At 42.6% G+C, this 23108-nt stretch overlaps 2 protein-coding genes across 3 annotated transcripts in view; one reads left to right on the forward strand and one right to left on the reverse strand.

Annotated features, from left to right (window-relative positions):
- Window positions 1–5885: 5885 nt before the first annotated feature.
- On the forward strand, window positions 5886–8910 carry coq5 (coenzyme Q5, methyltransferase). Its single transcript, XM_076150727.1, has 7 exons — window positions 5886–6095; window positions 6486–6635; window positions 6723–6947; window positions 7190–7296; window positions 7417–7505; window positions 7796–7907; window positions 8244–8910. Exons 1-7 carry the CDS (start codon window positions 5894–5896, stop codon window positions 8343–8345), a joined length of 987 nt encoding a protein of 328 aa, XP_076006842.1. The 5' UTR covers window positions 5886–5893; the 3' UTR covers window positions 8346–8910.
- A 378-nt stretch (window positions 8911–9288) lies between these two features.
- Window positions 9289–23108, reverse strand: part of znrf3 (zinc and ring finger 3) — a 68781-nt gene continuing 54961 nt past the window's right edge. Inside the window, exons 3-8 of one of the 2 annotated variants that reach the window (XM_076150723.1) lie at window positions 20871–20945; window positions 17870–18001; window positions 16217–16324; window positions 14600–14767; window positions 12837–12939; window positions 9289–12626 (exon numbers count right to left, since the gene is read on the reverse strand). In XM_076150723.1, the coding sequence (XP_076006838.1) occupies window positions 10912–12626; window positions 12837–12939; window positions 14600–14767; window positions 16217–16324; window positions 17870–18001; window positions 20871–20945 (2301 nt within the window). In that variant the 3' untranslated portion in view covers window positions 9289–10911. Of the gene's footprint in view, window positions 12627–12836; window positions 12940–14599; window positions 14768–16216; window positions 16328–17869; window positions 18002–20870; window positions 20946–23108 lie in introns of both variants that reach the window. The other variant, XM_076150722.1, reaches the window with a different exon arrangement.

Genomic DNA, 23108 nt, shown 5'->3' on the forward strand with positions numbered 1-23108 from the left:
GCCGCGTGAAGCAGACGTGCCTGGTGGAATGTGTTCAACATGCCACATTTGTGTAAAAGATTTCAGTACTTTGTTCTTCCACACGTCTTTAACACACCCAGGTGGCGTAGAGGAGTGTGGCGCTCAGTTACCAGAGCAAGCTAATCCCATTTACTCTTCCAAACAGCTGTGTGGGTGAAGATCACAAAGTGAAGCTTGGCCTTCTTCAAACTCTCAGAATAGACTATGAGTCAAATGTGAACATGGCAGATTTCTCTCTCTCTCTCTCTCTCTCTCTCCCTCACACACACACTCACGCACACACACCCACCTCTTTTTTGTGTGTGCAGCTAAATACCCATCAGATATGTGAAATGACTCCCAGACCGTTTGGAGATGCACACACACGGAGAGGGAGGATTTGGTGCACCATGTGTAACCCATTGGCTCCCCTTTGAGATGAGGTCAAGCATGCAACCTGCACATTTCAGAGTGAACAGCGGGAGTCCAGCTTTACAACTTCAACTCCAGGGGGAAAAAAACAAACATGGAAGGATGTGTAATAATCTGGACCATTTGGGATGTTTGCAATAGCGATTTTGTAATTCATGAAAGGTGTGTCTTTGATCGTTCCTACTCCAAAGCTGTGTAAGAGCTGGTTTTGTTTTTGGGGAGACTCTGAAACAGCCAGTGGTTGCCATTTGCTGGCAACAGCAGTGCTCCATAAAAATGTTACAAGTCCTTCCAAACAGTGTGCGCCATAATGAGGCTGCACACAATTTGTCCAAAACATAACCATAGACACAAAATATTTATTATTCATTTAAAAAGCCAGGTTGGTATGTTAACAACAGTGAAATGTTTTACTAATGGGATACAGCTGTTACCTGAGAAGCTTCAGTGCATCTGAGCAAACTGCATGTAGACAGATCAATAGTCAAACATTCTGTCTCAATGTATTTGGAGATGAAAATGTTTGACCTGAGCCATCTGTCCTTCTGATCATTTTTTATTTATTATCTATTCATAGTGCTATTTTACTAATAATTGAACATTAAACAAATTACATAATTACTCAATATAATTCATTTTCTTTGTGAATAAGTTGTCACACCAAGAGAATTACAATAAGAATAGTTTATATTGACAGATTCTTCATACCACTTGGGAGTGCTTCAAGTACCACTGGTGGCACACAAACCATAATTTGAGAACCACTCAGCTACATGATGCTGTGTAAAACATGTTTACACTAAAAACTTCTGTTTCTTTACGATCCAAGTTAAAAAATCTACTAGTTGTGATGCACCAGATGCATTTGTAAGTCACCTTTTGTAATGTTTCGTCCGTGGTTATATTGATTTACATGATAAGGTTTTTATTTGTGGAAATGCACATGCGTGAGGCGACTGCACAGAGCAACTTCGGTCTAACCATAAATTATGTTCTTACTCCCTCTAGTGGCAATACGATGTCAGAACGCCACTGTTCATTGAGTTATGATGCTCAATGGCAGTTAGTATTTTTTTAAGTGCCACCAAACAAATAATGATGAACGGGTACTTAAATGGACACAATAAACTACAAAAATCCAGACAAATCCAGACAAAAGGAAAGCATTATGTAATGTTGTGTAATAATTTGCCTCTAAATCAAAATTTGTAATTGGGTAAAAACATGATTCTTGGAACATACCAAAACTCGCTTGACTTTGTGTAATTGCTATTTTCACAATGCAGCTCTTTTGCTTCCCTTGCTTCTCTCCTAATCTGCTTGACTTCACTACCCTGAGTGCAGAATGTGGCAGGTTTGCTTCTCCATTCTTCTCACTTTCTCATTCTTACAGTAACCAGACACTGAGGCGAATTGTCCCATTGTTGCGTTAATCACCGTTGGACTCTGGTTCAGTAGGATTTGCTTACACCAATCTCTGGGAAGGTTTTTTGGGTGGGGGGGTTCTGCGGGCCGTGGCTTTTCTTCGCAGGGACCCAGAGGAGCGGTGAGAAGACTGTGAGTCTAGCTGGAGCTGCAAGGATTAATGTTACAGCTGCACAATAACAGGCACAATTATACCATTGACCAAAAACCATTTGGGGTCAATGAGACTGGGAGGTTGTGTAAGGAGGCTACAGAGGTTCATAGCTCACTGTGCTGAGTTAATAAGCCCACACTGCAAAAACAGGAATCAGGAAAAACTTGAGACCTTGTTTGAAGAGGATTCGATCTGTATTTTACAGACACTGGGTAGTAGAAATACAAAGATACACACAGATCTGTTCTGTGGTTCTGTTGAAGTTGCTGGCAAACAGTCGGGTGGAGGATTCCTGTCTCGGAGGACCATCACCTGAAGGAAACAGCATGTGCGGTACAGTTCAATCATCTGTGTGTTTCAGCCTGTTACAGCATGCACACGTGTTCATAACATAAACACCACTGTATCTACGCATCTGTGCAACACAAGATCATAGAGCATCAATCATAAATGCTTTTATACAACAGACATATTGAATATACTTACAGCACAGCCATGTTCAGGTCACCAAACCCCTCAAAGATCCTTAGAAGTCCTGTAAGGCGCCCTTCCTCCTCCTCTTTCCTCTTCCTTTTTTCTTCCGCTCCTTGTTTGATCTCCACTCTTCTGTGTTCTGTCTCCAGGTTCTTCTTTTTGCTCTGCTGCTTCCATGAACTCATCTGTTTCCATTCTGGAGCCTCACCTGAAATAAACAGTATTGATTAATCAATGAAAATAGAAAATTTGTCAAATCTTTATGTAATGGCATCATATAATTCAAAGCTCTATAACTTCAGATGTAAAACGTCAGGAGAACATGGGTAATACCTTCGATTAAAGAGGACAACTTGTCTTGTCAAAAAATCTAACATTTTCATTCTATCATGTATTATCAATAAGTGCAATGAGGTCCAAATGCAGATAATGATCCAGATCTGGTGGTCTTTATGCTTTCACAGAGGGCACATTGATGGTATTGCTCTAAATAGGGCAGAAAATCTGACAGAAACAACTACTAATGTGTTGCTGATATGCAGTTTGCAAACATTTGATTCTCTATCTCATGTAATGCACAGGCTTTCTTACCACAATCCTCACAGGTCGTCTCTTCATAAGTCCTGGCAATGGGCTTCATAATGTTCAGTTTCTGCTGGGAGCTCTGCTTCTGATCCCTTTCTTCCTCTCCCCTCTCCTTCTCCTGGTTGTTCTCATCCTCATTGAAGGCCAAAACAAGTGAAACCTCATCTGGAGAAGGACGACTCTCTTCTCCCTTCGTGTCCCTTGTTAAAAATGCCCAAAAGGCAGACTTTGCTTTACAAAGTCCAGCCATTAAAAACCACAAATGAAAGAGCTTTGGCCAGACATACGATGAAGGTGGTAACCCAAAACAAAGTGAGATGAGGACATGAAGGCTGAACAGCAGGAATGTTGTGAATATTGGGTCAAAGTATGACGATATGGCTTTGAAGTCAGCTGCCTGGATTCACACAGCATTGCAGAAATCATTCAATGGGTCACGATAACAGCTGAGGTAAGCGTGAGATAATGAGGACAATCCTAAGCACGGTGTGTTTTGATATTGTGTATTTCTTTGTTGAAAATGGTTACTGACCTAATAGCAAAAGTGTAACACTGTTGACTGTTTCTGTGGAAGAAATCAGAAAAAATGTGCATGATTTGCTCAATATGATGGCATTTGGGGGAGAATTAACAGCATTACAGCTTTCTAGAGTAAATAGAAACAGTAGAAACACTGAGAGAACAACACAAGTGTAAATCTCTAATCAGGTTGAAAACAGACGTATTTTGAGATTGGGCAAGTTTCTGAGACTTTTGTAGTGCCTGATCACCCTCAGATTATGTGCTGTTTTTTTTTACTTTGTGGCAAACAAAGAAATGTATACAAAGCCAGCAAGCCTTTGGGTGATAAGACTGGGAAGAGAATTATCTGTACACAAGCCCTTGCAAACACAACTGTCTTTACTTTTTGAGAGAAATTGAGTCTATGCTCTGTTTAGAGAGATTCTGATGTTTGAATGCACTTTTTGCCTTTGAGGTTACAGTTGTACCCTCAAGTGTGAGCTCCAGAGTCTATTTCCAAGTGCACACGCCAACCACAGAAGTGTGGATGAAACAAATCACCATGTTGGGATGCAGCCCATTCAATAATAGTCTTTATAGAGACAGTAGTTGATCTAAAACAGGTTTTATATTCCTCCATGCAATTAATTGCTTGCTATTGCAAATTGTTCTCAGGAATCTAGGAGACCAGTTGAAAGCAGTCAATTAAAGCGCAGGGCCACAAATAGAAATAATGGTGCCTACAATTGAAAGTCGGAAGTTCGGTTTTTTAAGTTGGAACTTTCTAACTCTGTGGTAGATGCATTCCATGGCCTCTGATTGGAAAAACATGTCGCCCACAAGAGGTTTATGTTTGTTTGTCAAGCTTATGAGTTCTACAAACAACTCTAAGGGTTCACAGACTATAACACCAGGCCACTTCAGATGGTCGTTAGCTGTGTTTTCAAGTTTTGAAAACATGCATACAAATCCTCTGATATGGTGTTTTGAAGTTTGAAAAACATGCAAACAAATCTGATACCGTTTACTGTGTGCATCTTCTTTTGACGCCAGATTTGTTTTAGTGGACTGAATTGGATTTAGAAGATCTTGCCTGAGATTGACTCAGGATTCAAATCTAAAGAGCCATTGGTCTTCACTAAATAGGTTGGATTATGGCGTTCCGAGGACAATCAAAAGCAGATTAACAAGAATTTCCCTGGTTAGTAGGATAGTACAGGAAAACACTCACCTTCAGGTCTAAAGTGTTTTATCAAACTTTACTTATTTGGACTTCCAGACTATCATTAGGGCCATTCCAGTCTACACACCGTTCTGACTCAGATATGCCACCCTGGAATTGACTTCCACGCTGAAAGAGAGAAAGTAACAGATTGTAGTTATTGCATGTAGCGAGGAACATTTGCATCCACATTGTACCAACAACTTCTCTACATAGATTTCTGCAATATGTGAATTTTGTACAAAGGGCTTTACAGGCCCACAACATCAGGAAATTCCCGACCCAGCCCAAAGGAGGACGAGAGAAAATGTACAGGGAAAAAGGAAGAAGCCTCAGGACAGCCAATTCCGAGAGATTCCCCCTCCACGAATGGCTGGATGTGCAATAGGAACTTCCAGTCTGAGTATACAAAAGCACAATAAAGCATGCAAAGCAGTAAACATACAGTCATGGAGTAAGATATAACATGTATAAAACACAAGTGGAGAAAGTTCATAATATTAATAACATTATTAAAATGGTGAATTAGTTTAAATAACCCTGATTTTGATTGAATTATATATTTTTTTAATATTTTGTTAGCGATGCCTTAGCGCAAACCATTAGGGGCCAATCTATACATAGCATTGCCCTATTCTTAACATGCTTGTTGTACTGAAATGTGTATATATATTTTCATACAGTATATATTTATATCTACATTGTTCATAGTTTTTAATTTATTTAATATATTTTCATACAGTATATATTTATATCTACATTATTCATTGTTTGTCTTGGGGGGTTTTCTGCTGTAAATTTAACTATCCGGTGAGCCAATTGCAACGTCATTTCATTCGAATGTACACACATGTATAGCTTGAAGGAAGTTCGTCTAAGTCTAAGCAGAACTTCACCAAAAGTGCTGCCGCATTACATTGTGAGGCCATGGCACGATGACTCTATAAGGCAATACATTTTGTGTCTATGGTTTGTGTTTGTGTACTGGCCAAAGTACGATGGTTACTGTGTGTTCAACAAAGTTAGTCTTTAAAAAAAAATGTCCGCGTTTCGGTCGCAATAGAATGACGACATCCAACAGCGTCACGTCATCAGGCAACATGGCCGCGTCCCTCAGGTTGCTCCTCCGCAGGGCAGTTCGTCATTCATACAGAAATGCCACCGACACCGCCGCCTGTCGCTCGCTTCGGCCCGGTTGCTTCTCGGGTCCTTCGCCGTGTTGTTGTTTTAGTGATGCTGCCGCGGACAGGAGTACTCACTTCGGGTTCGAAACTGTGCCAGAGGAGGAGAAAGCAAAGAGAGGTGAGTTACGGTCAAGCAAGGAGTCATTTAGAAATCCTTCTGTTTTCAATTATTTACCCTTTGGTTGACTCAACGCGGAATTTAAAACATTTTTGGATTGGGTCAGTGTCTGCTGGATAATTCGGCATACATGTAATTTAGCAGGCAACACTATACATCTATTAAATGGGATGTTTTAAACTCTTAGATCCATGCACGATTGCAGTGAATTATAATATCAATGTATGCAAACGTTAAAAAATAAAAGGAGTCCAAACCAAATAATCAATCCTGTAAGCTGTTAAAAGTACGAACCGGTAGGAAAAGTGAAGTAAGTAAAGGATAATGTTAAATATGTAAACATTGACCCTGCTTCCTTATGGGGCGCGTCCATGGTCTCTGCTTCTCCAGTCTATAAGGTGTTTGAAAATGTCGCCCAGAACTATGACGTCATGAACGATGCCATGAGCCTGGGCATCCATCGCCTGTGGAAGGACATGCTGATGCACGTAATGCACCCACAGCCAGGCGCACGGCTGCTGGACGTGGCGGGTGGAACAGGTAAAGATCAGATCCTTACTTTGGATGTGTTTGTGTACAAGGAGCGTGTCTGTGTTCAAAACCTGCATTCCTGTTTCCTCCCTGCAGGGGACATCGCCTTCCGCTTCATGGACTACATTCGCTCCCAGCAGGGGCGGAAGCGGCGGCGGGCGGCTCGGGCAATGCAGACGCCGTCGTGGCAGGAGATTGCCAACAACTACTCCACAGAGGACGAGGCCGAGTCCCACGAGTCCCAGGCTGTGGTCTGTGACATCAACAAGGAGATGCTTAAAGTGGGCCAGCAGAAAGCCAGGAGCACCAGCACCACTGCTGGTAAGACAGGTGGCAAAGTGGGCTGGGATCTATCCTTCAACTCCAGGGAATGAGGGGATACTTTGAGCCATTTATGTTTAAGTAAATTAACAAATTGTAACATTTTACACACAGCACTTAAAGTTAACGCACAGTAAAATTGTGTTTGTGTGTGTGTGTGTGTGTGTGTGTGTGTGCGTGTGTGCGTGTGTGTGTGTGTGTGTGTGTGTGTGTGTGTGTGTGTGTGTGTGTGTGTGTGTCAGGCCTGTCCTGGGTTGTGGGGGATGCGGAGGAGTTGCCGTTTGATGACAACCAGTTTGATCTTTACACCATCGCATTTGGCATACGCAATGTCACCCATATTGATCAGGTAATTCATTTAAATTTGTCCCTCCTCTGTAGTTTCTTGTAGTACTTAAGCTCAAACAATGTGCTGCATCATGGACCTGCTTTATCACATTTAGTGTTGGTGTTTTGTTTTGTTTCACAGGCATTGCAGGAGGCTCTGCGGGTCCTGAAGCCTGGCGGCAGGTTCCTGTGCTTAGAGTTTAGCAAAGTGACAAATCCTGTCCTGGCAAGGTGAGGAGGCGTGTCCTCAACTAGCAAATGAGTCTGTTTGTTTCTGTAAAGCAGCACGATGTCGCCGATCCATCCGCCTACCTGCCAGTGGAGCTTTTTCATTCCTCCATTCTGTTTTTCTTCCACTATTTTCTTCCTTTCTCTCAGTCCTTGTCCTTTGCTTCCCTCTATTCTTTCTTACTCTCTGATAGGATGATTCTTCCGAATTAGCTCTTACTCTGGGATACACAAGTACAATTTACTTTACCCCATATTTTGGATAATGAATCGTACCACATTCCCTTCCTCAGGCTCTATGATGCATATAGTTTCCAGATGATCCCAGTTTTGGGAGAGGTGATTGCTGGAGACTGGAAGTCCTACCAGTATTTGGTGGAGAGCATCCGCAAATTCCCTGACCAGGTGGGTTATCGCTCAATTTTTCACGACTACTTTCACTTGTGTAGCCTCTTCTGAATCGTTTAGTTTTCTTGTCGTTTAGCTGATTCTTCCATTTCTTGCCACTGCCAATGTTTCTGGCTCTGTTGGGTGGTCTGTCCCTCAGCTGAGTGGGTTTCCGGCATGTGGCCACCAGGGGGCTCAAAGCAGCTAATTAGATTTTGAGGCAAAAACCTTGAATCTCCAAACTGTCAGGTTTTTGGAAACTAAGAAATGATGGTGTTCTGTTTTAGTGGGATGACCAGAGGGGTTTGTAGACTCAGTTTGCTTGAATAATTGTCTGCTTCTTTCCCTCTGCAGGAGGACTTTAAAGGTATGATCGAGGAAGCAGGATTCTACTGCGTGCAATACCACAACCTCACTGGTGGGGTGGTGGCTCTTCACTCTGGTTTCAAGCTGTGAGATTCACTTCATGGCTTCCTGTTCAAAGCAAACGTCGTCTTTCCACCTCACGACAAACTGTTATCAGAAATGAAGTACAGTCTCACGCTGTGCCAATTACAAAAAGTTAAAGCTCACTGAACACACCCACTGTATTTGATAACTGTATTTATTTTTCAGTTGGTCTCTGCTCAGTGACCATTAACAGAACTGTACTATATACCTTTATTAGAATAAATTAATTTCAAAAAATCACAATCAAAATTGTTCAATGTTTTAAAAGAGATCCTACACATCCATGGGCTCTGCACAGTATTGACCAGGGTTAATGCATGGGATTTAAATGCATGGCCTTCTTGCAGAGAAGAGAGTCAAGAGTGTGAACCCCAGCTCCACTGAGAAATGATTATGGACTGTTAATTATGACTGTTGCCTATTTGTCATGAGAAACTGAAGATTTAATATTGATCCAGATGTGGGTATATGATAGTGATAGTATATCAAGGGATAGATATGCCCAATATGTTGAATTGAGACTGGTGTGTTACGTTTGAAGAAACTGAGGTAAAAATCAGAAAGCAGGCAAACTGAGAAACGGTCATGGATCATTGAAAAGAATCCTGGGTCCACTGCTAGGATCAGACGACAGCTGCGCTCATCTCCCATGTTTCTAGTCAGAAGTTTAGAACTCATTGTGAAATGTGGAATAGAAAGGAGGACACCACAACATGACATACTTGAATAAAACTGTATATTTTACAGGTCTTTGTACACTTTAATTACAAAACTGTATGGTACTAAAGTTTTAAAATCAGTTTTTTGGTCAGAGAAGATTTAATCGTTTTATGTGCAATTACCATGTATATACAAAGTCTCATGTTAGTGATTTTTCTCAATAAAAAGCAACCAAATAACTCAAAAGTTCATACACTCTGAACATAAGACATGGCTTAAAGATAAATATATTAGTAAATAAATATTCAGAGAACATATTTCCATTTATGAAATGTGTTTGCTATACAGGTACAGAAATATACACAGATTGATTTCTAGCCTTTTTTAAACATTTGTAATGGTAATGACAGAAAATATTTATATTCTTAAAAAAAATTTAAAAATATTAATTTTTGTACACATTTTAATCTTCTTAAGTGCTAGAAACAATAACAAAAAAATTAAATAGTGACTCAAGTACCCCAAAGTGTTATATTTGCAGTAGGTACATACTGTATCTCTATGCAAAAGGCAAGATTAGATTCTCACTTGATTACAGCACTGGGTTAACTTATAAATAAGGTTATTTTAGAAGGTTTTCCTCTGTGTAGAGAATGAGTATATTTCATAGAAACAGTATAAAAAAAAACAGTCTGCAGGACAAACAGAAAGGCATGAATGACGAGCGTTGATATCGCGAGTATGTATTATGCACGATAAGAATCAAACGGATACACTGTGGTACATATAACTGCATCATTTTTTAAAAAGTCACAGTACATTAAGAAACCCTTATGAATTATGAATCATCTCCAGCTACTTTCCTTTGGCCTTTTGATAACGAGAACCTTAAGAAACCACCGATGTCTGAGCACGCCTCACGGAGGAAACTGGGTAAGTGACAGCAAAGAAACACTTTTAAGGGCTTCCAAACAAGATGTAGAGTGATAAACTCTACTTAAGAAGAAATCTACTGACCCTAACACACCTTCACTTCAGTCAGGAATTGGACCAAAAGCGGTGCAGTGTCTTTAGATATTGCTACAATAGCTTACCATGGTAAGGCTTTCATGTTGCTCTGGCACATTTCACACAGGTAGGCTGGACAGAAATGCAATGCATAAAACAAATTCCATATATTGAACAGAGACCAGTGTCAGCCTTGCATTCACATTTCTACGCATTTATTTTCCTATATAATATAGCTTCTTCTCCTCAGAGAAATGTGTGGGTCACAGACACGTAGAGAAAGACCTTCCCTGCTCTTAGAAAAAGAAAGTTAAAGAAACAATCACAACTTGATCTGTTTTGGTATAGCTATGTCCATACACACATTTTCTACTCGAGTTGGTGGTTGAAGCTTTATAGGCAGTTAGTGTTCATGTGCTCACATACACAAAATGTATACGTGTTGATGTTTGTGGATTAAGAGTGTACATAACAAATAAAAACAGAAAAAGCCCAGATTCCCCCCAGATCTTGCACAAGGGTTAGTCTTGATATCTTGTGACAGAATAAGAAGAATCTCACAAGAAATGGGCCCAGTTACTTCAGCTTGACAGCAGACAGCCTGTACACAGATGCCAATACCAACCACCCTACTTACAGTTATTAGCCTCCATCTGTATGTGTAGTAGAACTTTGTCTCAGCTCTATGGCAGCATAGTTTGGCGCCGAGATTTTTGTGGCCGCAGGAATGTACTGGATATATCTAGAGATGTCAGGCCATCAGTTTCAGTAGAAATCCACACAATCTAAGATGATAACATTCAGAGCTCATTACAACAAGGCAACCGAGGGTTTCAATGATTGACTGACTGACTGATCCAGTACCAATTACATACTTCTGAGTCCATTCTCTTTAGGCTCAAGCTCAAATCCCCAGACCTCCCTCATTTGTTGAAGCACTGCTTCCCAGTGCATTGTGGTTAGCAGAGAGCTGAGAGTGGAATAAAGCCCTGGTCTCCTCCTCCTGAGGGAACGCCTGTCCTCTAAACTGTCCTGAGGTGAAATACCCCTCTCTGGGCTCGTGTCCTGTCCGCCCTTCCTCCTCCACAACCAATAAACTGCTCTGAGTCTCTGCACCTGTGCCCAACTCGCAGTCTGTATCCTCAGGAATTATGGGTATTCTCTGGCTGATTTCACAGCAGCCTTGTCCAGAGCAGGCCTCCGAGTCTGCATACTGCACATTAACAGCATAGTCCTCTGTGTAGCGCCCTGCTGTGGCCCTGTGGACCTTCATCTCTTTGTAGAAACAGCAAGGCAGCCCCTCGTAGCTCACCTGATCTGAGGGAGGGCACATGAGCTCAGGTGAAAAGTAGTTCTTGGCAGGGGGGCTATGAAAGTCCAACCCCCTGTGAGAGCGTGCAGCTTGGTCCGAGTCCTGCACCTTGCACTCCACGTTGGGTGGAAGCACTTCAAAACAGCAGCTACAGGCTGCTGCCCCGAGCTCCCCCGACTCCTCGTGTGGCCCCTTTCCCCTGTCGGTTCCAGTGGCCTCTGGAGCCCCGGTTGAGGTAGTGCTAGTGTTGCTGTTCTCCCTGGGTTCCAGTGATGAGCGACTGCTGTAGTTGGGCTCCAAACTGCAGTTGGAGAGGTGGTCCCCCGAGTTATACCCCGAGGCCCCAGGAGGGGGCTGGAGGCAGTCGTGTACCAAGGGGGCAGGGGGAAATGAGTCCTCAGCAGCAGCGCTGGTGCACGCCCCAGCCCCTGCTTCCACTGCCGAGCCTCGACACGGACTTTTACTCCGGTAGACATAAGGATCGTAATCGCTGCTCAGCGAGCTGCGGAAGGTGGAGCAGCTGCCATAAACCCCTTGATTGCTGACTTCAGTACAGTCCAACATGGAGTCGCTGGAGGAACAGTGACACTGGCCTGAGCTGCTGCTGCTGCTGTCGCTGCCAGGGCAGTCGGCAAGATAGCCGCTGCACACTGAGCGGTGGCCATGGTAACAGCTCAGGCCAGAGGCGCTGCCAGCGTCACCTATCCTTGAGCTAGTCGCAGGGGCCATGTGTACCACTGTGGGGTATAAGAGTCCCGGCTGGAAGGCTCTGCTGTGGTGGTTCTTATGGACCCCACCTCCTCCACCAAGCTGCCCTGCCACCACAGACCCCTGCCCACTCTCCGGCTGCTGAGGGAAAGTCAAACCTTGAAAGTAGTAGTGCTGGTACATGGTCTCGTACTGTGAGAAGCATGCTGCTCGCGAGAAGCTGCGACTGTGGAACTTAGGTCGCTTAAAGGCAGCGTGATGCGGCTGTGCTGGGTAAGCAGGGGGTCCGCGGTGCTCTAATCCGCAGTGATGGGGGTTGAGAGAGTGGTCCAGATGGAGGGCTGGGTGATAACTCCGCAGGAAGGCAGAGGTCGACTGAGGTGGATACAAACCTTGAGGATCCGGGTGCTGGTCCACAGTGAGCACGGTGATGGGATTGCCGTGGGGGTCCATGCTCGTGCGGGTTGGGTAAGCCGTCACCTGGCTGGCTCGGTGCACCCTGCCGGGATAATGGACCGGCAGCACCACCCTCTGCTGCCGACTGTGGACTGGGTTACCAGGGTCCATGCACGAGGGTCCTGGATTGCCCTTCTTTTGTTCTGTTCAAAACATGTGAAGAATGAAGAACTGCTTTAATGGAAAGTTACCTGTTTGTATATCTCTCATTACTATGGTCTACATTGTAAGCAATTCAAGCAAAAAGGGCAAAATGTATTAAAGGTTGAGCTCCAGGTTAAAACAGTAAACTGAATCTACTTTTTGTATCTTAACATTACAGCAAGCAGGTCAGATGTGGTTCAGCCACTCACCGATGATATTGTGTCGACAGTGGGGGCAGGTGTGGTGCTGGAGCAGCCAGGGGTCCACACACTTTTTATGAAATCTGTGAGCACATGGGATGACCCGCAGCTCCTGGAGGAGGAAAAGATGAGAAAAAGATGTTCAGATTTTACCCGGTAGAGCTGCATCTTTATCTATAAAACACAATAGAACAGAAGAAAACAAGAGGAGACAGTTGCATACAGAACATCCTGTCCTGTGTCCTTACTGTAACACTGTACAATACCCTGCAGTTTCAGTCTAAATGTCCACAAGGTGGCAGCACTGCTCCACAGAAGCCTTTACTGTGGCAATGTGACATATCCGCTCAAGTATGTAGAGGCAACTTCCCATAATGCCACAAACAACTAAAATATATGCCAGTCCAGACTTTGCTGCTTTCTGGAACAAAATAAAAAAACTGGCTTACACTTGGCGACTGATGTGCCACACTTCAAAAAATTGGATTTGAGGAATTCCAAGACACAAAAGCAGGCCTACGAATATGAATTACTATGTTCTTTAGTGCCATAAATACTTTACTCCGTGGCTTAATGTGACTCATCTTTGGGCTCTTTTCCACCCAAGCTTTTGTTGCTTAGTTCACTGCTGAAAAACCGCTTTGATGCCATTCAGCCTTTTATATCGCCACTTCCTCTGTGCAATCCTGGCGCCATGCTTTGTTGTGTTTTCTTCTCCTCCTCACAGAAGAGACACATAACCACAAAAAACACAAACACCAACTATGTCCCCGTGGGCACTGAGGTTTTGTCCCTCCAACGTCCGTAAACGAGGATGAGCAACACTGTTACAGTAAATCCTCAAAGTCCAAGATTGGGGTCTGGGTTAGATATTTTGACAATGACTCCTTGAAGGATTAAAGAAGGGCGTAGTGGGAAAACAGGAAGCTTAATCACAGCCCAGTCCATTCTGGGTACCGTTATCTCTCCAGGTGCACTCAAAGCCTGTGCCTCACATCTAAAAAGGAGCCGGAAAGAGGACGACGGTCCCTAAACACATCAGGGGAACTTCCAATGCCATTGTCCAGATGACTGCATTATGTTTCATGTGTACCAAGCACACAATGAACAAAACGCTCGGTGGGTAGATTACCACAAAAACACTGCCAGAGTGAAGAGGTTTGGTCCCTGCATGGTAACCCTCATGATACAGTACGGTGCTTTTGATTAAAACACACACCAAAGTGCTGATGGTGTTTGTATCGTGTTTCTATCATAACTGTGACATTATACATTGAGTTCCTGAAGGTTGTATGTGTCAAGGTTCCATTATATAGTAATACTATAAGTATACACTATGTACTGATGATCAAGTAATGATGTGAATGGGCTGCCAATTTCAAATCTGGAGCCTTCACAGAGAGTAAGGAAATGTAATGATTTATGTTTTTGTTTCTCCACAATGTTCCTGGAGAAACATCTAGAATTTGTGTTTTTTTCAGCTGTGAGAGAGTCCTACATTTCTGTTGTTCACTGTCCATCTACAGAACCTTACAAATAAAGCAGAAATAAGGCAATTTACTGTCCTCTGCGTGTTGGTATCTTTCTCTCCTAGAATCAGGACGCTGTCATAATTAGTCGATAAATGCAACAATTTGTTTGTTTCAAAGGCTTGTATGGATAAATCAGCTGAGTTTATATTCACAGAAAGAGCTGACATACCAACCATCTATAGTTGGGGCGAAATATTTAAAAAAATAAGAGTAAAGAACAAAAACTGTGTCCTCCCTCACCTCCCCATCAATGTATTTCTCCAGACAGATGGCACAGTCAGAGGTGGAGCTGCTGCTCAGCGAATCAGACGCCCCACAGCTGCTCTCACGCTGGCCTTTTCCCTTGGCCTTGAACTTCCGTGTCTCCATCTTTTCCAGGGCCTGGATGGCCATTCTGTTCATGGAGCTCTGCAGGGGGCAGGAGGGTGGAAAAAGGGGTCAGTCTGGATACTTAAACCCAAGCCAAAGCCAAAAGAGATACAATACAATAACCTGAATGTCCTGTTCATGATTTGTTGAAAATGTTCTACTAGCCAAATTAAAGAATTTTGAATAATATATCAGAAATCCACAGCCATGACTCTCTGGCCTCTTTGTTAGTCGTGGGGTTGAAGGTTGAATGGTTGAAGCTGACACCTACTACTTACTGCAGCTCAGCTAAACAACTCACATGAGCACATGCCTCTGCCAAGGCTGCACAGCCTCTGCACTTTGTTATTCGTCAATATGATTAATACAATGAGAGCAAAGTGAAGCTTTTGTGTGTGCAAACCCTCGAGTAATCATTCAGTAAACCATAAACTCCACATATTCATTGCAGATTGTATGCTACAGTTGAATTGGAAAGAAATTATGAATACGGCAAAAACTCCACAGACAGCTCATTAAAACTGTTTCTGAAAAGGGTTGTTACATGTGACAATTTGCCCGTGGTGAGAGAGCTGCTCCCTTAATTAGCCCCCATGCAAGTCAGCACCGAGTGACACTGTCATACACACCTATTATACGCCCCCACACACATGCACATGTGTGCTGTCAGGATTACACCTGTCTTAACGGATGCCTCTCCTTGTTTTCTGCTTTGTCGTGACATCTCTGCGCAGAGGGTGCAGCGGCCAACGCCTCATCAAAGTTAATTAAATGCTAATCCCGACTCCTGTGTCCAACTTAAGCCTCTGCTGAGAGCTTTTTGTCAACACATGGGAGGAATCAATCAGCGACAGGACTACTGTGACTGTCGCCTGACTCAGTGCCCTCATGCTCCCTCTGAAATCGTGATGTGTGGAAAATCTAAGGCTCGGCACTGAATCTGTGTGTGTGAGAGCAATTAGATTTGGGCACATATATTTTATGATGGGTGTGTTCTGCGTATGAGCCAAATGCACTCAGTTTTGGCAGGGATGTTAAGGATTTTAATACAAATGCGATGTACTGATGACTACTTTCTACTTTCCTTTACATTTAAGAGGGAAATACACCACAAATCCATTAAATGTCTCTACAATAATTACTAAATACTTCACACATTCAACATAAGACATGCCACACATTCTCCTTTTTTCGTTGCTCCCTTCCTTCCTTGATTCCTTCGAAGCCTACCCTTACTTCTTTCTGTGCTTATTCTTTCCTTTTTTTGTTCTGCAATTGATTTGAGAGCATAGAAATTCTGTAAAGTGGAGAACCAACTTTGCATGTAATGTAAAAGGTGGGAGTACCTTATCCAGCACTTAAGCTTTGTGGTCAAACTGGGATAATAAATAGGTCATACGACAAGTCTTTGTTCCTCAACCACTCAACTGTTGGGCTCAAATGAAGGTGTGTGTGTGTCTGTAGAAAGAGAGAGTGTTTGAAACCAACCTGGCTTCTCCGTTGCTTGAGTTTGATCTTGATGAGCAGAATGAGGCAAACCAGTGACACCACTACAAAGAAAGCAAGGAAGATTCCCATGTCGAAATATTCTGTAGGCTGCTGTGGAAAAGGGAAAGGGAGAAAAAGAAGAAACACACGCATTTGTCAAATAATATTCACATTCAGCTCGAGTAAAAAATAAATTGTACACATTGATAAACTATTCACTTCTAACTCTCTCCTTAAAGGGGAAGTTCAAGCCAGTTCAAGCAACAAAATCATATTTTCCTGCCTCACAGAAACACAAACAAATGAAACTGCATTCATCACCATTGTTTTGCGTACAAAATAAGACTGAAGTGGGAAAATATTCTGTTTTCTGCACATTGGGTGAACTGGCCCAATGTGCAACTGGCCAAAGTCAGTATGCTCGTTCCTCAAAGCTTTCTATATTTTTGAGGGATTATACTCTGAAATGCAACTTCTCCGCCACAGGATGAAGAGCAAAGTCATCATCAGTGTGCTGGCTTTCTCGTTAGCTGTGAGTTAACAAATGCTTCCTTTTGGACACCTAAGTGATGCTTACATGGCACAACAGCTTGTTTCCAGGCTACATATCAAGGAAATAAATACTTGATTAACAATATATCACTTTTAAATGAATTTCAAGCTTCTGCTGAGATAAATGGCCTCATTGTCGTTTGTCTGCACTCAGAAATTGGGCCAAATCTCTGTGTGAGCTGAGACCACAGGCACTTGTCAGTGGAGAGAAACGACAGTCACTAGCTTAGCTTCAAACTTGCGTGGTGACAGAGAGAGATAGGAACATGAGAAATATATTTGTTTTATTTTATTTCGCATTAGTTCACAACAAAACCAGGTGAATTAACAAAACCCCTCAGTTAGCAAATAATGCTACAAGGCAATGCTTCATACCTTTGAAGGACTTCAAATATCAACAAGGTGTGAATAATTGATACAACAGATATAAGCAACGTGATACTAATGTAAATTTAGTGTTTATCAAAGTTCGAGTTTGTCTTTTTGCCCCAATGTTGAGGGTTCGTTTTATAGCTGTAATGGCTAAGTTAGTTTATAGCTAACAATGGATTCTGGGAAGTTGTGGAGTAGTGATACAAAGTAGCTCGGTTGTGTAAATACTGATACTGAACAACATTAGAAAACATCCAACACTCAGATTTTGTTATCATCTACTGTCTAGTGACCTAAAATTTAGAGTTAATCTCTGACCCCTAACCCTGAGTGTAAAATCTGAAAAACCACTTTATCGTACAGCTTTCGTCTCTCAGGCTTTCATCGTGCCAAGACCTCAAAGTGTTCTGCTTGCTTATCAAATATTCTATGCAAACAAACAGCTCTTTGAATGGATGATATTAATCTCTCACAGCGCTGTGTTAAAGGCCTCGGCCTCAGGGGAGAAGAGAGAGGAGAAGAAAGGAGAGGGTCAGATTTCACAGCTGGAATTTTCGTTGTTCCTCACATCTAAAACTTTCAGCGCTGTTGGGAGCATGGGCCTCACAAACATGTTCGCCTCCTTTTTCGTGTTCCTCACATGTGCCGTAAATTTGGCTCTCACACACATGCACGTCATCTGTGAATACATGGATTGGGGATTGGGGATTGGATTGGTGTGATTCTTACCCTCGGTGGTCTGTGTTGTATCCTAGCTCGGGCCACTTTCTGCTTGTTCACGATGTTCATCAACTTCACAGCATCGTTCCCTTTCACGTACACCACCGGACGCTTCAGGGGATCCTCTGCAACCTGATTGAGCTGAGAGCAGAAAGGCAAATACATAAACAACAGATGTACTAATATATAACACACCCAGAGAGCTCCCACAAGGCTGCTTAATCCTCTAAATATTTGCTTTTAATGATTGAAGACCTTCGGAAATTATGAATCTGCATCTGGATTAAGATCGGAATCAGAACACATTTATAAACAGACAATTATGGAAAGCATTTGCCAGGCTTTTCTCATAAAGAGAGGTCAGCGGTTCATAAGAAGAGAGTGAAACATGTTCAAAAGTCCCACATTTCAAAGTGTTAAGAAAGTGCTTTTAAAATGTCACCATAATTCTGTCTTTACTCTGGTACGTTTGAGAATCATGGGACCAATGTTGTTGAGCATCTGCCATATGTTATGGCTAATCAGCACCGAATCGTCTAAGGCCAGCCCTAGCATATTACCAGACTGTGAAATTGACCCCCTAACTGGTCACAACAATATTATGACAGACTAGTTTTATACTTGTAACATTGTATTTCACAAATGTTTCATCATCAGCATCAAAACCATTTTTTTAATGATGCAATAAAAGAATGGACTGGAAAATGTGTTTTTTTTTTATTAACCTTTTATCACAGGTTAAACTAGGTATGATGTGTCCTGTGGCTGTCTAATTGGTGTTTGAGGCTTTTCCAGTCCAATTATAAAAGTTTGACACATCTATTTCGATTTTTTACATATTCACCACAGTCAACATCGCCTTTCAAAGACCCATGTCCGCCGAACCCTAACAGTTTGGTCTGGATAACAGTGCCCTTGAGCACTGTAAATGATCCGCTCATGGATGCGAACTGTGTGAACATCACAAAGCTCAAGGCTCATTCTGTAACCAACTGGGAAAAATGACCTATATGCTCCAGACATGGAAATTGTGGTTACAATGAGCAGGAAGAAATAAGTCATTGAATAGTATGATCTGGCCTTGAAACCAGTTGACATGCTCCTTATTCCTCCTTGGCGTCTATTCTCCTCTCTAGACTCCTGCTGGAATCTGTAATTTGAAAAGCCCAAGGGAAATACCAAGGATATTCACATTTCTATTTCTTCTGCTGTCGTCATGTTCCCTAGTGAAATATTGTATGTTCTGGTCGAAAAGTATAGATGGTGAAACGTTTGATCTCCCGCATCTGCTGCTGCAAGCTGCTGTCTGTGTGAGAAATGACTCCACCGAGACTTCAGCTTAGCTTGGCCTTTGATTAACAGCAAGACACAAACGCATTCCTACAGCACAAATGACATCATGAACACCAATGAAGAGATGCACTTAAAATGTCTTTCTAGGAAACACTTTTAAACACCTTATTTTGACTTACAAAGCCAAAACTCAGATTTCCCTCCAGTATAATTTCATCATCCAAGACTTGACTTCCATAAAACAGTCACTGTACCAGTAAAGCTGATGAGAACCTTAATTGTTCCCCAAACAACCTGTTTGTGCCACATATCCCCCATTTAAGCAGTGCTTCACATATAATTCTAAAGAAAAAGGAGGTCAAGTACATTAACTTCATGAAGCTTCTCTCCTAATTTCGGCCTTGGGGCCTTAATTCTCCCAAAGCTCCTCCTCCCTGCCCCTCGGCCTTGTGGGTCCTGTCTCTGCTGATCGGGCTGCTCTGACTGGAAAAGCCTCTCGGGGGAATTTAACACAGCCGCCCAGCGATGCCTTTCATGTGGTCTCTGCAATCCCTTTTATCTCTCAGCTACGCGCTTTACGACCCAGCGGCAGAGAAGAAGAGGAGAGGAGGGGAAAAAAAACCTGCAAGTCCAGGCCTGGCGTGGCGAGGATGAATACCACAGGAGAATTCTTGCGACAAAGGAACTCAGACAAGCAGCTCGTGTATTATACAGTGAACCTCTGAACAGCAAAGATACAGAAGCAACGTGGAGAGACAGAACACAAACTCTTCCAGTAAGAGTGCCACAATGAAAAAAAGTACTATTATTAGTATTAGCTGGAAAATATACGCAAGTATCAAATGCAAATGCAATCCTTGTGTATTAGTTTTAAGTTTAGTTTCAACTTAAAGCCTAATTTTTACACAAATACTATCAGGAAAGTAATCAACTAATAAAATGACACAAATCAAGTATCCACACAAGGACTCACACTTTCATGTTGTTGTAAAATTGTGATATAAGTAACAATTAACTACAGCTAAAGACAAATGTAATGGAGTAGTAGAGCAGTGAAAGAAGAGTTGAAAACACCTCCAAATTTGAGGCCTTCAGTCGAATGCTTGAGTAAATGTACTTGGTTCCTTCTCAGCCCCAGGTCTGGAGTGTGCTTTGTCCATCCTAAGTTGGTATTCCCATTTCTATGAGTGCAATACTATGAAAGAGCAGATATGAAGGAGCATGTAATCCTTCATCTTTTTAAAAATCACCACATCTGGAGACACATGGTTTCCACAGGGCAGGTGTGCTCTTCCTAAAGCCATGTGCTCAAAGACAGATCCGTGGTCTTGAGGTAATGAGCTGATGTGCATTAGAGCTCACTACCTCTGCAATTATGAGCTCAACAGAGCACGGTCATGGTCTAGTGAAAGCTGAACCTGGATATCCATTTTCACTCTCTGACAGCACTGTGCTCCACACCAAACACAAGCGAGGCTCAAAGGCCCAGAATGGTTGAATGAGCACGGCTTGATCCACATGCTTTTGAGCAGAACTAAAGATAGAAAGATCATTGTTTGTACAAACAGCACACAGCAGCAGGCAGGAGGGCAGGGCACGCCGCTGAGCTCTATTCACCTTTTTTTGTGATACAGATAGGCCGAGGCAGATTATGGTGTCTCAACGCTGTTGAAACGTGAGTGCATGAATGCTTGGGTAATCTGAGGTGTGTACAAACCTGGTCGATGGCATCTGGGTTTTCGGACACATCAAAGATCACGGCTGTAGCTCCCCTCTGCACCGCTCTCTTTGCCTGCAAACACAGCACAAAGTTATCATTAGATGTACGTGTAGATATGATGGAACACCAGTGGTGAGCGCAAGATTTAAAAGATCCCTTGCGGCCCAAGATGGACTTGCCACATTCCACCTAATGCCACTAGAGGGAGTTCTCTGACAGTGTAACACCAGAGAAAGGGAGCGAAAACTCAACAGGTGAGACGTAAACAAGACATTGATTACAGTGCTTAGGGTGTGCAAGTCACTAAAAGGCAGAAACACTTCATTCCTTTACTTAAGTAGTAACAGGACAACAACAAAATGTTGCCAGTAATAATGTTTGCTTATTCAACAATGCCCACCAAGCATGGGTTTGGTGATTTACAGGTGAAAGATGTCTGGGCCTTGGTGAAAAGTGGTAGAAGTGGGAAAGATTAAACCTATGATGGAACAAGCCATGATTGACGGAAAAGGAGGATTCCCGAAATTACTTTGTAGATAAAACAAAATCCTGAAGCCAAAGATATCAGCAGCTGTCAGAGAAATGATATGGAGCATGAGTACGTCATTGTAATTTAGCCAAGTACTTGAATACTGTGCATGGTTACTTTATCTCTCTGATGGTACAACCTACTGTGAATAACTGTCGAGGTTTGTGCGTACCACAAACTAATGCATTCTCTCCTTCTACAGGGAACGAGTATCATATGGAGCCAAATATGAACTCACTTCTTATATAGTATGCGGTGTGGTTAGGAAAGTTTGGGAAAAGTTATCAACTGTTAAAGAAATGAATTTCCTTTCATCCCAGAGTAGAGAAAGTCATAATATAGAGGTCTTTAGAGTTATGCTAAAGGCGAGAGATAAAGGAAATGCTTGGATCTGCAGAACCTCAAGTATCTCCGTGCTGAATCCAAATTGGCTTCCCGTCATCTGGAAAAAAAGAGTTCCTTTATCTTAACTCCTGCTTTCCTCTCCAACCCGTTCTCACCCTGCTTGAATCATGGTGCCCTATTTAGACAACGGTTTGATGTCTGCACTACTACATGATCGGAGGGAACGTGGCTGGGATCATATCCTGGTATTATCAAGTGCCCTTGGGTTGTTGCCAAACACTCCTCATAACTAAGGGGAAGAAGATCTAAGTAACAATGTGCGGCTCTGCTGTGACTCTGCTGTCACAGCTCCGGACTACAGACGGAGACAGAAGGGAAGAAGTGGAGTGGAGAAGCCTTCTGCATCTTTAACCCCCCTGGTGGAGAAGAGATGTGAAAACTGTGGAAGAAAGTACAGAAACCTAAACGCCTCATGAACAGCTACTTCAGCTGGTTCTGCTCCAGCACACTAGGACTCCACAACCTCTCATATTGTCTATTGAACTAAGTAAGCTGTGTCCATATCTTTACTCTGAAGCAATAGTTTTCCTAAGTGATGAGTACTTAAACTTAATTATGGATCCCACCAGCGTTATTTGCAGGAACGCTGTGATTGGCCCACAAAATCCAAATTGAGAGATCTGTGTTAGGAATGGGATTCAACATGGTTACATGGTTAGTGTAAAATTACTGATGTCTACTCTGACACATGTACCACAATGCATGGATTCAGCTGGGAGTGTTATTCAGTTTGAAGAAAGTGTTCTTTGTGTGTCTGTGACGAGTGAGAGTCCTTCAAAATGCGATTTCCTCTGGTTTAATCCATGTTTATGAATTTGGCTTTCATAGCTCATTAAAGACCAATTAACCCTGCAAACTGATTTGATCTCCCCCAGTCCCGAATGAAAGCCTTATCACACACTGAAACATTCAAGCGCGTTTTTGTCGCAAATAAAAGCTCTTCCAACTTTCCTTTTTTTTTTTTACATAAGCCAACATCGCTCCTTATTTCTCTCCCACTTTTGTGCTTGGAAGTTCAAAAGCAAGCGGTGCGAAATCTCACTCAGCTTTTCCCTCTCACCCAGTTTTCTCTCCGCTTCACTCTGCCAGGCTCTAGCCTCCATTTAATTCAGCACAAGCCTGCGCCTTTGATGTTAGCTCTCCCAGTTAATAATTAATAGCTCTTGGTAAGACGCTTTGAGAAGAAAGAGATCTCCCTCCTAAAGAATCTCCACTCGGGCAGGCCTGCGCTGCAGTGCAGGGACTTGCCTGACGACAACAAAAATGCACCCACAGGCAAACCAGCTCTCTTAAAAAACACG

This window comes from Genypterus blacodes, unplaced genomic scaffold (assembly GCF_046128005.1).
Source record: "Genypterus blacodes isolate CSIRO-AG114 ecotype Tasmania unplaced genomic scaffold, CSIRO-AGI_Gbla_v1 ptg000053l_1, whole genome shotgun sequence".
Taxonomy (NCBI): Eukaryota; Metazoa; Chordata; class Actinopteri; order Ophidiiformes; family Ophidiidae; genus Genypterus; species Genypterus blacodes.

What these genes read in the sequence shown, in the direction of transcription:
- coq5 (XM_076150727.1), top strand. Translation starts at nt 5,894, where the DNA reads ATGGCCGCGTCCCTCAGGTTGCTCCTCCGCAGGGCAGTTCGTCATTCA. An exon ending in GAGCACCAGCACCACTGCTG is followed by an intron (nt 6,948 to 7,189) that starts GTAAGACAGGTG and finishes TGTGTGTGTCAG; the next exon opens with GCCTGTCCTGGGTTGTGGGG. An exon ending in TCCGCAAATTCCCTGACCAG is followed by an intron (nt 7,908 to 8,243) that starts GTGGGTTATCGC and finishes TTCCCTCTGCAG; the next exon opens with GAGGACTTTAAAGGTATGAT.